At 37.2% G+C, this 15,985-nt stretch overlaps 1 protein-coding gene across 25 annotated transcripts in view; it reads left to right on the top strand.

Annotated features, from left to right (window-relative positions):
- The window catches only part of TBC1D5 (TBC1 domain family member 5), a 595,437-nt gene that overhangs the window by 511,456 nt on the left and 67,996 nt on the right, over positions 1-15,985 (top strand). For 13 of the 25 annotated variants that reach the window (XM_063602211.1, XM_063602210.1, XM_008951654.5 and 10 more), the window contains 2 exons: positions 2,197-2,453; positions 6,883-6,948. In XM_063602211.1, coding sequence (XP_063458281.1) covers positions 2,197-2,453; positions 6,883-6,948 — 323 coding nt within the window. The remainder of the gene's footprint in view (positions 1-2,196; positions 2,454-6,882; positions 6,949-15,985) is intronic. The other 12 variants (XM_055109554.2, XM_055109552.2, XM_055109548.1 and 9 more) reach the window with 1 other exon arrangement.

Here is a 15,985-nt window from a genome sequence, read left to right as displayed (position 1 = left end):
GAATGCCTAGTTAATCCAGAATTTATGAGTTTTTTCATTTCATTCATTCTTTTTTCTCAATAAACATATATTGAGTGCCTTCTCTGTTGCCAACCTATAGTAAATGTAAATTAAGAATGCTCTACTTCACTAGGAAGCACCTAAAAAATGAAAGTAAGTGGTGCATAATCACTTTATATCCTTATCTCCAGTAGGAAACATTATTTTTAATAATTTTTGGAAGGACTTTTACATAGCTCAATTCTTTAAAGATGAAACTTGATGCCAAAGGAACCGTTTGAAATTTTTTTCACACTTCATTGAGTTATAATGAATCGATCTTTCTTTTATAAAGCTGAATTTCATATTTTAAATTTGATTTGTCCTACCTCCAAAGCAATGTAAGTCTCTAATACCTAGCCCATAACATTAGCTAGTAGCATTAGAGAAAACTTTATGGAAGGTAGAAGTCTAGTGTTCTTTCCTTTTTATTATAGAACTATGGATCTGTTCTGTTTTACAGCAACATGTAGTAATGAAAGGATATAGCTGTCATATAAAAGGTAGAATTACCATGTAAGTGCCGACAGCTAGATCTGAGAGAAGGAAATTATAGTAAAGATCAAGTTAATTAAAATCAAATAAGTAGATCTCTTAAAGTTGATTTTCAATTTTCCATTTTTATGAAAAAAGCAAAATGTGAGCTATTTCATTTCTATTAATGATTTGGGCAATAAAAACACAAACTTCAATATTGTCATGGAGCTGGACTCCCCTTTACAACTAAAATAATCTATAATCATAACTGGTCTTCAAGATAATAGCCCTGAGATGCTGCAAGATTCTGAGTCATTTGGGAATTGTTCATCTAACAAATGTTAACTTGGTGCCCTCTATTTGCCAGGCACAGTTATAATACAGGTGCTGGCCAAGAGACAAAATATGAGAGAGAAAATAGTGGTTAAGAGAGTTGATAGCTGCTGAGAGGTAGAGTCAAATAAGAATAGACCTTTGGAACTGCAATGTGAAGTCATTGGTGACCTTGAGGAATAGCTTTAGGGCAATGGCAAATAGGCCACAGCTGGAGCTTGGTGGACCAAAGACTGAGGAAGCAGAAGTGGCACCTTAATATACCTTGAAAAAACATGTTATAAGTAGAGGAAGAAATGGGATGGTAACTTGAAAGGAACAAGAGTTCAGTAGAGAATTTAGTGTACATATACATATACTCACCATGGTTGTATGCTAATGGAAATGATACAGTAAAGAAGGAGAAAATGATGATGCAGGAGAGGAGGATGCAGGAATAACAATCTCTGAAAGTCAGAGGAAATGGGATTCAAAGCACAAATGGAGAGGCTGGTCTTCCATTGTGGCAGGTGAAAAGACTATGGGACTATGGGTAGATGCTGCTACCATTTAACAAATATTATTAATAAAGTACCTATGATGTACCAGACAATGGCAATATAGTAGTTAACAAAAGAGACAAAAATCCTTGCCCTCATGAAACTTGTATTTGAATGGGGATTGGAAGAGGTGAACAAATGATAACCAAATAAATAAATGAAATATATAGTATGTCAGATGATGAAAAGTGCTATCGAGAAAAATAAACCAGGGAAGTGGAGAAGGAGGATATGGAGCGCTGGGGTAGAGAATAAGGACATAACTTTTAGGAATTTACTTCATGACTGTCAGACACATATATTTTCAAAATCATATTAAATTTGGCCTAGTACCCATGTGCCAGGGCTGGTAAGAAATCTACTCTTAGCTTCATTTCATAGATGCCCCCTTCTGTGAGGACCCCATGACTTGCCTAGCCTGTCCTTCATAGTCCAGTCACAGGTTTTAAGCATATATTTATTTATGTGATTGTTTGATTAATATACTTCTTCTCTACTAGACTAGAAGTTCCAGGAAGGGAACTGTGTCTATTTTGGGGCAGTTATGTCCTCATAACCCAGCAGGGTTAGCTCTATTTGTTGAATGAATGAATGAAATGTAAATAAGACTGTTTTCCATAAGCTATGTTTTTAAGAAACTCATTATTTATTCTGTAGTAACTTTAAATTTTCACTTCTCACTTTATATAGCTGGTCTAGTAAATGACCTTTTTCAAAGCAGACAAGGTGTGCTTTTATACCAATTAATTATGTGAAATAGAATCATCCTCTAATGTAAATAATGCTTCTCCATTTCTTTTTTTAACAGGACCAATGCCAAAGGTGCTCCCCTGAATATAAATAAGGTCTCTAATAGCCTGATTAATTTTGGAAGAAAGTTGATTTCCCCAGCAATGGCTCCAGGCAGTGCAGGTGGCCCTGTACCTGGAGGCAACAGCAGTAGCTCCTCCTCTGTTGTCATTCCTACCAGGACCTCAGCAGAGGCCCCAAGCCATCACTTGCAACAGCAACAGCAGCAGCAGAGGCTGATGAAATCAGAAAGCATGCCTGTGCAATTGAACAAAGGTAGGAAAAAATACTAGTAAATCTAAAGAAAACATTCACAGTGTAGCCTGGGATTTCTTCACCTGCCTGTGAGGAACCAATCTCCTAGAATAGAAATTAATGCAAAACTTACTTTTTAAATATGTTATATAAAGTTGGAATACTAGATACCGTGTTGGTCTTAAGAATATTTTATGAGGTAATTTTTTTTAACATTTATATCCTAGTATACTTGCAACTTTGTCCTGTAGATGCCCATACAGTATGATGGCATGAATTAACACAACACAGAAATTGAGATCAGTTGACTGTGTTCTCTGCTAACTTTGTATAGTAATGCTTCTCACTAGAAAGGAATCCAAAATGAGAAGTTCCGGTACCATGGGCTTCACTAGTCACAGCATTCGTTGGTGCATTACAGTTGTTTTGAGAAAGTGGGCCACTAGGCTTGCAGTCTCTCACCCAGCTGCTTCACTTCTAAGGAATACAAACTAGAATCTTAAGCAGTGGGGAGGGAGAAACTAAACAAAATTTCAAGCAGCCAAAGTAAGTGTATGAGTCCATAAAATAAAAGTTAGAACCACAGAATGTTACAGCAGAGGAAACCTGGGAGATCATCCAATCCATATCTCTCAATGGGTAAGTGAGGGCACTGCTGTTGGTAGCACATTTTCTACTGGGACTCAGGTAAGCTAATTTCTGTGTTAGGGCCTTTCCAGAGCTTCACCTCCCTCATGTTTTGTATTCATAAGAGAGCACTTCAGGTTCTTACTCTGAACCTTTGCATTTTTATTTTTCACCTATTTTTGAAGAGTCATAATGTATTAGGTCCCCCTTTTCAAAAGAAATTGGAAACAGCTACATTTATTTTTAGTACTAGGACTCTGCTAACTGTACTCTAGAAGCAAGAAGTTGTATCTTGATGGCAAAAAATACTTAAAAAGCAATCCTAAGACCTCACAAGCAGTTTGGGGCCACTTAGTGTCAGAGCAAACATCCTGACCCAAGTGTCATTCATGTCTTAAAGGGATCCATCCCTCTGTTATATCAGTTTTCAATAATTAGTGTTAACAGTAACATGAGTAATATTGTCAGTAAGAAGATTTTAAAAGTATGTTCCATATACTCTGTTTAAGGAAATTACATTCAAAATTAGTTTCTGATTTTACATAGTGCCATTTAAATTGGTAAACTTAAGTTAAATGGACTTTCTTTCCCAATGATACAAATGTTGAGTATTATTCAATGAGTGTGTGTACACACACATGCACACACCCATGCGTGTCTGTATTCCTCTATTGGTTACATCATGTTATTCTTCTATTTAATTTTTATTTGCCTATGTAAAATACTAGATTTTATATAATTCATATTTAAATTTTTGTGAGAATATTCAATTTACCATGCATAAGAATATATCGGGCATGGTGGTTCACGCATGTAATCCCAGCACTTTGGGAGGCCGAGGTAGATCACAAGGTCAAGAGATGGAGACCATCCTGGCCAACATGGTGAAACCCCGTGTCTACTAAAAATACAAAAATTAGCTGGGCATGGTGGCGCATGCCGGTAGTCCCAGCTACTCAGGAGACTGAGGCAGGAGAATCATTTGAACCTAGGAGGCGGAGGTTGCAGTGAGCCAAGATTGTGCCACTGCACTCCAGCCTGGCAACAGAGCCAGACTCCATCTCAAAAAAAAAAAAAAAAAATCTCGTTGAAAATTACATTATTTTCTTTTTAACGTAGAGCTGTCACACATTTTTTTAAAAAAAGAGACCAAAGTATTAGCATATTGTAAATGTATTTTAATGCCAGGAGATATACCCATTTCCAGAATGGAAATGAATGTTATTTTACATATTTCTTAATTGTACTGTTTTATTGTTCTAAACAAATACGATTTCAATATTGCTTTGATAACAAGCTGTAGTCAGTTGTAATTCTAACTGGTGGCAGGCAAATGAGTCAGAGAATCTCTTAATGTTGTAGCTTAAATTTTCTGAGGAACTAAGCCAAATGACTAGAAATATAAAGTTTTGTCTCCAAGGAAATGTCAAGTATTAATATCACAGTAAGTGAGAAAGGAAGTGCATGGAGATGGAACAATTGATGAAAACCAAGTCCCCAGTTATAAGGAGACAACAGAGCACTTAAGCAAAGTATTTGGAACATGATTATCACTAGGGCATTTTAACTGATCCCTGTGCTGAAAGGAAGTAGCCTTGTTTGGCAACCCTTCTATATTTGTACTTGTGTTTTGCTCTTCTCATGTCAATCTACCAAAAAAAAAAAAAAAAACAACTTGTTTACCTTCAGATTAATTATAAATGTTCCTGCTAATGCTCCTTCCCTCACAAAGGTATGGATAAAACAAAAGGCAAAGAGAACGGTTTATGGAAGTAGACGATAGAAGATAGTGTAGTTTGCTGCTCTTCTCTATTCATCCATTGATGAGCCCTAAGCAACACCCTGAAGCTCTCTGACCCTCTTCTTTCCTCACCCTGAAATAAGAGATTTGGGCTAATCCCTGGAGAGTCTCCCACCTCTAAAAATCTATGGTTGTTTTGGTAGAATATGTATTAACTCTACGGTGAAAAATACTTCTCCAACATTGGTTCTTTATGCTGGTATTTCCCACATGTATCCTGCTGTGCTGTCACACTGAAAGCTGCAAGCAAATCACCTGGTCCCATAGATCAGTGAACACAATATTCAGCCTGTCAGGAGGCTTGTGTTGCGAAGTGATTTCTCTCTCAGAACAGAGTCATCTACTTAGTGCCTTTGAGGAAAGATAATGTAATAGTCTTTTTAGTGTACTCTGCTGGAAAATTTGAAAGTTATGTTGAAAAATGGTTGTTTATAAAGATGAAACTGTTTATGGTTTTCATAATGAGTTAACTTTCAATTACTTGTGCTTGTATGCTTAGATAGGGGGACAGTTGTGTTTGTAATCCAAACTCACATGTGTTGCTTGAAGTACATTCTGTAGTTTGTCTTTGTGTTGGGGTAGGATAGTGAAGGAGCAGCCCAGATGTTCCCTGTAATTGTTTTGGTGATATTTAATGTTAAAATGAGTTGTCAGTCTCTATACATTAATAAGTGATCTAGAAGCAGCAGAGTAAAACAGGTAGCAGGCACAGAATTGAAAATCTCCTTCAAAGATACAGAAAGTAGGCACGCCATTATCAGTGAATTTAGAGTACATATACTATGAAAATCTGGGGCCCATTTCCACTAAAAGCTGTTTATCACTTGTTTGTGGTATGTTCCTATTTATAGATTTTATTTCAATTATAGGAGACTAAATGTGTGTACTGTTAATTGATGATGATGGTATAATTACAACTTAACAGTTTCCAGATTAGCTGGCCATGCTGTAAGTCATAGTGGTCAGAACACTGAGGATATGTCATTTAACTCAAAAGTTGATTTTTTTACTACTGTATATATTATATAAAAGCTCAAGGGGAAACAAGTCAATTAATCATAAATGATCATGCATAGAAAATATGATGCTTTTTTAAAATGCTTTTTTCTTTAGCTTGTTAGTCTGAAAATAGCATAGGCCTTCAGATGGTGATATATCCAGAGAATGATTCTGTTGACAGTGACTATGCTTAGTGTTGAACTTTGTCATCCAGGAAGGAAATCAAAGAACCAAAAAGTCTTCCTTCCAAATGTTAGTGCACCTCAGGTTCTTCATGAGATTTCCTGTTATGCTCCTTTTCCTTTCTTATGTTCTTAAAATGCACTTGGGTTTTTTTTTTTCCTGTTTCCTTTGTCTATATTTTAAATTGCTTTTTTAATTTGAACATGTCATTATTTTAAGCACTTACTATAAGTCCAATTTGTAAATGAAATCTTGCCTATAATAAGTGTATCAAGTTAAGGGTATGCAGTTCACAGGTTTATTTTTACATGTTGACATTTATAAGTACATGTGGTAACTTAAATCTTTTCATTACTTAATATGAAATTAGAACTTATTGAGGTCTTTATCTTATCACTGAAGAAGTTGGTTTCAAGTTTAGTTAAAAATAAATTTTGTCTGATATAGGAGGAAATCAATTTCAAAAGAATGCCTATTTTTAAATAAATGACATATAACTTACTTTTAGATGAAAGGGAAAATATAAAATCACACTAATATTTGTAGCATCATGAAATATGCTCAGCAAAATCTTTTGATTGCTGAAGTTTCCTATACTCTAGTTGAAACTTGTTTGTGTTTTCTTTAAGAAAAACAAACACAAAACATTTCTAGAAAACATGCTCTTAAAAATTATTTTCTTTGAAAATATTTTATATTTTTCTAAGCTTGTGCGTTATTTTCTTTTGTACTATATTTTTAGTAATTTGATTAAAGTATTAGAACATTCAGTATAAAAGAAAAGTGAAGTTGATTATTTCCTTTTTATGAAATCTAATTATTTTTTCTTATGAAATCCAGGCGATGTAGTTACAGGAAGCGATGCTCAGGTTTCTGTTCCTGTCCAGACTCTAACTGACCTCCAAGGTACAGTTACCATAACAACATAGTGTTTCTTTTTCTTTGCCTACAGTATTATCATTGCCTACTCCAAAACTCCATTTTTCTTTTTGCCCACCCTCCATTCATACTGTTTTCAATTCACTACCATTGTTCAGCCACTGAGTGGCACTATTGTTAAGAACAAAAGTCCCCTCTCATGTCATACCTTGGTGATGCCGAATATGGCTGTGATGTGGGTTTTCTATTAGGTGTGCACAAGCCTCTTTGCAAAATATGATTCACCCTGTATTTTGTGGTTATTATAACATAGTATACTTTGTGTGCCAGCTCACACTGAGGTGTTCTTTTTGTTACACTGGTGCTCTGTGACAGTATTTGACCAATTAGTTCTGAAAATAGACATCTTATGTGCTACGATTAGCCAGAAATACTTACATTTTGCCTGAAATAATTACAACCTGATTTTGAAATGTTTTTAAGTATTGCCTTTGAATTACGCATTATGTTAACACAATTAAAGTACAGTGTAGCAAATCTTCATTTATGGTAACTGGCAATGGTTTTAAAAAAAGAATGTTTAAATATCATATCCATTTGTTCAAAATATAGAAAATATAGTTTTTAAATAAATACAAAAAGTGATCGTCTACCTCCTATGCAATTTTAAAACATATAAATACTTAAAGTGGCTGCATTAATCTTTTATTATGCAGTCTTTTAGATGAAATATGCGATAGAGAGGATTTCTGTGTTAAATGGAAGCCTAGAGTAACTTTAAGAATCTTCTATTCAAATTCAGACTAAAATGATAGCAGTATTAATTAAAATCCATACCATGTTTTTCTTAATTTAAAATACCACATAATATAGTCATGCTAGTAGTATTAAAATACTGTTTTAATAATGATATGTCCTCATATTATCCATTTTTTTAGGGGGGGTGGAACAGAAAAGAATGGGTTGTGATTAAGAGATTGATGTATTGGGTTAACTTAAAAAACAAAAACCCACCACATTGTGGCAATAGAGGAGTAAGCTTTCACTTCTATACATAGTTCTGTGTCTCACAGGTATAGTTTCTGGAGGTATTCTGGTAATTGAACCAGATGAACTTCAAGGGCTTTTCTAGCTCAGGGATTCCATGAAGAGCTGTTCATTCTTGCTGTCTGTTAAATGATCTACATAATAGAAGGGTATAATAGCATGGACAAGAGGAAAGGCAGATAATGTCTACATGATTTCTCTTTAACTTTGCACTGAGATGAATGTTAATGTGATCATCTGATATGGAGAGAATTTACAAGACTTAAATTTGTTTTCTAAAATTAAATTCTGAGCCCCACAGACAACTTTTTAACATGTGTTTTGTTGTCCCAACATTAATTGCTACAGAGTAGATCTTTGGCTTCTCTGCAAGACATAGGATATGGAGCCCAATTTATACCTATGGAAAGAAAAGCTAAGAGTTGGCTTGCTTATTCTGACTTCTGCTTCTATGCTATTAATAAATCCAGTTTTTTCCCTACAAACCAGAGCCACAGGAGTAACGTAACTGTTTAACTAGAACTTCAAAGAGGGAGGTTATATTGTTTTGTTCAAATACCTCGTGTTATATAAGTAGAATTATCTCATTTGTTTATTCAACAAGTATTTATTGAGTGCCTGCTGCTGTGTCAAGCTCTGTTTTCACTGGTCCCTTGGCTTTCCTTACAGCTTTACCTGGTTGGTTGGGCATTACCTTTGCTTTAGGTGACCCAGTTAAGCCTACATAGTCGGGAACCAGCTCTTTTACTAGATACCCTATTCAGAAACACCTCTGCCTCCCATACCCTAGCAGAGATTGTATCAGTCTGATAAGGAAAGTTCCAGCTACTTTAATAGATGTGAATCACAAATAAACAGCTTTTAGTCTGTGGTGATGATTTTGACAATGATAGACAATGAGAGTACACCTACCTGATTTGGGGAAGTCACTTTTTGTCTTCCTCAACATATTCCCTGAAGAGTACCAAGAAGCAAGGGGAAGTAGAAGTAAACCAAAATAGTGGTAGCAGAAAAAAAAATTCTATCTATGCTTAATATAATCAGTGTCAAGGAATTAAACTACTTAGACTTTCCCAAGTGTCTTTTTTCAAAGCAATGAAGTAAATTTCAAGAAATAAAGTTAATATCAATACTTTTGATGATTCCTTGATTATAGATAGTCTTTTTTTAATGAAATTTTATGTCTGTATCTTTGACTTTTAACACAGCAGTTATATGGGCTTTTATTTTTAAGAAAAAACCTGAATATAAGGTGAGATTCCATAATTTAGATCAATAAGTAATTTTTAGAGAATTATTCAAAAATTTCATTTTATATCTTGCAGTGTAGGTTGCAATCACACACCAAAAAAAAGCCACAGCAGACTTTGTTTATCAAAGACTTAACTCAGTAAGGTTCTTCAAAATTAGTTTTAGAAATTGCATACTTACCCCAGAAACCTTTGTCAAGAGATATTTATGAATTTATTCACAAATCAAAAAGCTTTAAACACAGGTACACACACAAGACGTATGTTATTTTTAAAGAGAATCTGGAATTTGTAACAACAGAAGTACAGTCAGCCCCCTGTATCCATGGGTTTCACATCTCTGGATTCAGCCAACTACAGGTCAAAAATATTCAGAAAAAAAATGAGTCTCTACTGAACATGTACAGACATTTTTCTTATAACTCCCTAGACAATATGGTATAACCACCATTTACATAGCATTTACATTGTATTAGGTATTATAAATAATTCAGAGATGACTTAAAGTATAAAGGAGGATATGCGTAGGTTATTTAAAAATAGTACTACCATTTTATATAAGAGACTATAGCATCCTTGGATTTTGGTATCCACAGCGGTCCTGAAACCAATCTCCCATGGATACTGAGGGATGACTAGATTTAGGTATTAACATAAAATGGACCATTAGGAAAGAAATTTAGATTTTTTAAAGTAATTTCCATAGGCATCTTTAAAATTTATACTTGTATATATACATTTGTGTTATGGATGTAAATATGCATATACATACGCACAGATATCTATAACATCAGATTATTTTAAATATAAAAAGGTTAAAAAAAAACTTCCTGTCCAGGTAACCACTGTTGATATTCTTAAGGTAAAACTAAAATATGTGACATTAGATGATTCCAATTAATTAAAGGTACTACATGAAAAATGGGAGTAGGGGAGAATCTCCATTTTCTCCTCCCACCTTTCTGCCAGCCCATTTTCCCAAGGGTAACCATTGTTAAGTTTCTTATGATTTCTTCCAGGAGAAAAAAATATATATTAAATTGAGGCATAATGTGGGAGTCACATTAATGTGGTAAGAGCTCATTTGTTTGGAGGTGACTTTCTCTCTGGACCATCAAGAAGAAAGCACTGACAAAAATGTCCCAGCGTAAATGAAAAGCAACAAGTTGGTAGAACAAGGAGAGGGATGTCAAGTCAACCAGAGTAGGACAGAATAATGACAAGAAAAAGAGACAGCTTCCACTCACAAGAGTGAGGGAAGATACCAAAAAAACAAAAAATGGTCCTCATAGATGGCACTATATTGATTGGCTGCTCTGGTTATTGTTGAGATGTGATAGACCTGAAGCACAACAAGTAGTTCCATTATGTTCAGTATAATCATTTTAAGGCAGAGAAATATATGTAAAATGAATTTTGGGAAGCATCAGTTAGCTAGAAAATGCATTTTTGTGGAACATCTATTCCAAAAGACATTGAATAAATGAGTTGTTTTTGGACTGAAAACAAGATCAGAATTTGCCCTTTACGTTCAAAAGGCCTCATTCCATTTTGCTTTAATCTAATTTTAGGTCACATTTACATCAGCCCACTTGGCACAACCCTTATGAGATGGGGAGGGTGGTACAGTTTTGTCTAGCACGGGCTCTGGAGTCAAGCCTGGGTTTGAATTCAGGCTCCATCACTGCCTTGCTGGATGACCTGGGGAAGTTACTTAACCTCTTATTTGTAAAGAGAGAATAAGAGCAGCTACTTCAAGGGTTGTTGCTGGACATCATCACAGCACCTGTTGCATAGTGAGGGCTCTAGGGTGCTACCTGCTCAGGTAGTGGTGATGATAGCACCATTATGTGCTTTCCTCAAATACCTCTCTGAATCTCAGAATCAAATAATGAAGGAGCTCATTCCACACATCTATCTTTTCTTAATTATTATTTCTGATATTCTAAAGACACATGTTTGCATGCAGGTACCCAATCCAACAGCGTTTGACTTTTGTGGTCAGGCTAGAGAATGTCTATTCCGGGGGCTTCAAGTACAACCTGTGTCTGTTCACTCTTGTGACAGCAAGATGCATGTCTTTCATTAGTAGACATTAGCCTTTTTGCTGTCTGTCACTCAAGTCTGCAGGAAACAAACTGTTACTATATAGGGACCAGATGCCTCATTGTCTTGGTCACTATATAAAGTCAAGGTTATCCCCTTTCTGTGGCCACAGAACAGGGGTTCCCAGGTTTTTCCCTTTCTGCTTATCTAGGTTATACGTTCCCAGCAAGTCCCCCCGTAGACCTCCTGAACATTTTGCCTTTGGGTGTCCAGTGTCCACCTTCCTCAGATGACCTCAGGTGTACTGGGGTTCTGCCTGTCTATTTAGTAACATGCCCACCCCCTTTTCTTATTTCCTATTGAATTTAGTAATAGAAAATCCATGAAAATATTATTCATGGGACATGGTAGGAGCTTAATAAGCATTTTTCCTGCCTCTTTCCTTCTCTCTCAGCCATTTTGCAGTCAGAAATCTCCACTGATGCCTATGAAGCTCATTCAGTCATTTTAGGCTCTTGACAAGTTGCCTCCAATGACATAGAGCACACAGGGCACAGTACTTTTATTGAGTGTTTCAGAGGGAAAGAGAATGAAGGAAGGACATAAGATAGCTAGACACAGCTGTGTCTCATCCGAACAGTAACTTTGTGCAACTTACAAAAAAAAAAAAAAAAAGATAACTTCTGTGCAGATGTAGCTCACACCAGGGCACATGACTTAATAAGCAGACCATGGCCTGGATTTCAGTTGCTCTGCCAGGCAGTCTTATGTGATGCATATATGATGGTTCTATACCTAGTGCCAGTTAGTTGAAGTCTGTGGGAAATCATTGAGAAGTGCAGCCAGTGTCCTACCAGGAGGGGTTTCAATGATCCTATCAAGAGAGAACCTGTGAATCCACAATCCAGAGTACTGCATTTTAAACTATGTGCTCTAGATTTGGGAGCCATCTCTATGCCTTCCACTAGACATGGTTTATGTCTACGGAGAGCATATGCTAGACACCACACTAAACCCTTTACATTATCATTTAGGACACACAGCCACTTGTAGATGAGAACTATGGCCAGTGGAGGGTCAGTGACTTGTTCAAGGCCGTACAACTAGGTATCAACCCAGTTCAGACTCAATCCTAGCTGTGTCTGACCCACCAGATAGTGGCTTGGGGAATTCTACCCTGTAAACATCTCTCAAATCTACCACCACAGCCTCAGTTGAAGGCCATAATCTCTTGCCTGGACCAACACAACAGATGGTCCACTCAACCAAGCCCTTATAATCCTCACTCAATTTTCTGGCCTAAAATCTGTAGTAACTGCCATCAACCACCAATGAAATAAAGGCCAGACCCCTTAACATGAGAATAAGGAGCTCTTCTTGATCTGTCAGACCCTTGATCTGGCCTCATCTTCCCACTATCCTCCACTCCCCAAGACTGGATGATCAAGAGGGAAACTAAGCTCATGTTTAGGGTACCAGCAACTTGGTTTTTTTCTTAAAAAAAAAAAAAAACTTTTATTTTAAGTTCAGTGGTACATGTGCAGGCTTATTATATAGGTAAACGTGTGGCATGGGGGTTTGCTAAACAGATTATTTCATCACCCAGGTACTAAGCCTAGTACCTAATAGTTTTTTTTTATTCTCTCCCTCCTCCCACCCTCCACATTCAAGTAAGCCCCAGTGTCTGTTGTTCTCCTCTTTGTGTCCACGTATTCTCATCATTAGCTCTCACTTATAAGTGAGAACATGTGGTATTTAGTTTTCTGTTCCTGTGTTAGTTTGCTAAAGATAATGGCCCCCAGCTCCATCTATGTTCCTACAAAGAACATGATGTTCTTTTGTATGGTTGTATAGAATTCCATGGTGTATAATGGGGCACCTTCAACTTTAGAAAAAATTTGATAATTGATCCTCCCCCAAGAAAACATTGCAATAATCATCAAATTTTTTAGAAAGCACTCTGTTGAACTTAATCTTTCCTTTTACTTTGATATTGATATCATTTTCAATTACATATTGATGGCAGGGAGCACCAAAGGTTTTAATCAGGCCCTGATTAAGCTAGATGTTCCTAGTACAATGCCTTTGAAAATACTGTGTTCTCCACTAGAGAGGACCCTCCCTGACCCACCATGACCATTTCCTCTTGAGTTTTAAGATCTAGCTCACACTCTTAATTGTCTGAGACAAGATTGGACACTCCCCCTTTTGCGCACACAAAGTGCTGTTGTTTGTACTTCAGTGTTCACTTTTGCTACCTAGGGTTGTAGGTTAGTGTGTATACAAGTCTGTATTCCCTGTATGGCTATTTTGGGAGTTTCTTAAGAGCTTCTGTTATGTTCATACTTCCCTCCCCAGTGCTAAACAGAGATTTCTTTAGGCATTTCAAAAGATCACTCTGCATAGGGCTCATTCCCTGATGTTTGGTCATGAATGAAAGACTACATACATGCATTAATACATGTACACCCTAGATGGCTGAAGAATGAGCCTATATTTAATGTATTTAAGAATGTCTTACAATCTAAAATAATTTTAAATAAATGTCATGGGTCAGAAATCCTGAAGACCAAACTGTGAGACAGATTCATGGTTAAGACATTTATTGGGCAGCATCCTTGAGATCAGTACCTGGGGAGTGAAAGAAGCAACACTGGCAGGGAGAGAGCTAAACCGCTTTGCAGTTGCTGCTGGAACCCTCTGGGGCTGGGGTAGTCCTCTACAGTTGTCCACCTTGAGGCAAGGGGGCCAGCTTTTACTTGTCAACTCAAACCAGTCACTGGATTGGAGTTAATTCCCAGGTAAGGGGCATGACCTTGGGCAAGGAAGCTCTCTTCAGTTGCGGGCAGTTTCCAGAGAAGAACTCAGGGGAGCCATCAACAGCCAGCATTTCCAGCAGCTGGGGGAAATAAGTGCCTTGGACCTGAAGAGGGAATTGGGCAGGGCCCTACAGCAGTGTATTTTAGAATGTGCCCCTAAGAATATGCTTTAAATTTTCGTGCAACAAAAATGTTTCATGCTGTTCCTCTCTGTCAAAAAAAAAAAAAAAAAAAGGTATGTAGAGAACTTTGGAACCAGTATGTAGCTTATGGGTTACAAGCTTGCTGAGAATACTGACCCCTCAGCTCAGGAGCTGTCCAGGGGAAGCCTGGATGAGCCCACATCCATTTACCCCAGTGTGCTATACAAATGTGATCAGATTCTGTGCATACCAGATACGAAAAAGGCAGAGAAGTCTGAGAGTGCATCCTTTTGTCTTGAGACAAGACTGCTCCAGGTACCTGGGCTTTTCCTATGTATCTCCAGAGGAAATACAGTTGTCCCTCAGTATCTGTGGGGGATTGGTTCCAGGACCCCTGTGGATACCAAAATCCACATATGCTCAAGTCTCTTATATAAAATGGTATAGGGTTTTCATATAACCTATGCACATTTTCCTCTATACTTCATCTCTAGATTACTTATAATACCAAATACGATGTAAATGCTATGTTATACTGGGTTTGTTGTTGTTGTTGTTGAGACAGGGTCCCACTCTGTTGCCCAGACTGGAGTACAGTGGTGCAATCATGGCACACTGCAGCCTCTACCTCCTGGGCTCAAGTAATTCTCCCTCTTCAGCTTCCTGAGTAGGTGGGACCACAGGTGTGTGCCATCACACCTGGCTACTTTTTCATTTTTATTGTAGAAATGAGTGGACTACTCTGTCTCACAGTTTGGTTCTCACTATGTTGCCCAGGTTGGTCTCAAACTCCTGGGCTCAGGCAATCCTCCAGTCTCGGCCTCCCAGAGTGCTGAAATTACAGGTGGGAGACACTGCACCCAGCCTGTTATACTGTATTTTTATTTGTACTATTTGTGTTGTACTGTTTGGTTTGTGTTTGTTTTTTTGTTTTTTTTTTTGAGACCGAGTCTCACTCTTATCGCCCAGACTGGAGTGCAGTGATGCACTCCCAGCTCACTGCAACCTCCACCCCCCAGGTTCAAGTGATTCTCGTGCCTCAGCCTCCTGAATAGCTGGGATTACAGGCATGCGCCACCATGCCCAGCTAATTTTTGTATTTTTAATAGAGACGGGGTTTCACCATGTTGGCCAGGCTGGTCTCTAACTCCTGACCTCAAGTGATCTGCCTGCCTCGGCCTCCCAAAGTGCTGGGATTACAGGCGTGAGCCACCGCGTCCGGCCTGTTATTTTATATGTATATTTTTATATTTTTGATCTGTTGGTTAAATATCCAGGTGTGGAACATGGACGGTAGACTGTGCTCTCCATCATCCCTTTGGGAACATGTTCTAGTGACTCCATTTTCTTAACGGTCTGAATGTTTGTGTTCCCAGAGGGCACAAAAATATGTTAGTAAGCTAATTTTTATAATTGAGGAGAAACATGTTTTTAATGTGAGATGTAGGCCAGGTTCCATATTAATACTACCACCAATTTGAAATTTCATAGTTCACAGATAAGTTTTGATAAGAGCTGATCTTAGTATTACCACTGAAAAAGGAAGTTTACTAAGCAGGGTAATAGCTGCAAAAGAAACCTCTGGGTGTTGTTGCCCCTCAAGGGAACAAATGCTTTCAAATTCTTTCTGGATGTTTAATTATTCTCATACAGTAAAGAATTGATAAGCTAACTTATTAAAGCAGGTATTCTAAAGATTTCTCCCAGACATATCATTACCCTATTTTGTTACAATAGTCACAAAATATAATAACCTTCA

The sequence above is a fragment of the Pan paniscus genome, chromosome 2 (assembly GCF_029289425.2).
Source record: "Pan paniscus chromosome 2, NHGRI_mPanPan1-v2.0_pri, whole genome shotgun sequence".
Lineage (NCBI taxonomy): Eukaryota > Metazoa > Chordata > Mammalia > Primates > Hominidae > Pan > Pan paniscus.
The sequence above is the reverse complement of the archived record's forward strand: the minus strand, read 5'-3'. Positions and strand labels throughout refer to the sequence as shown.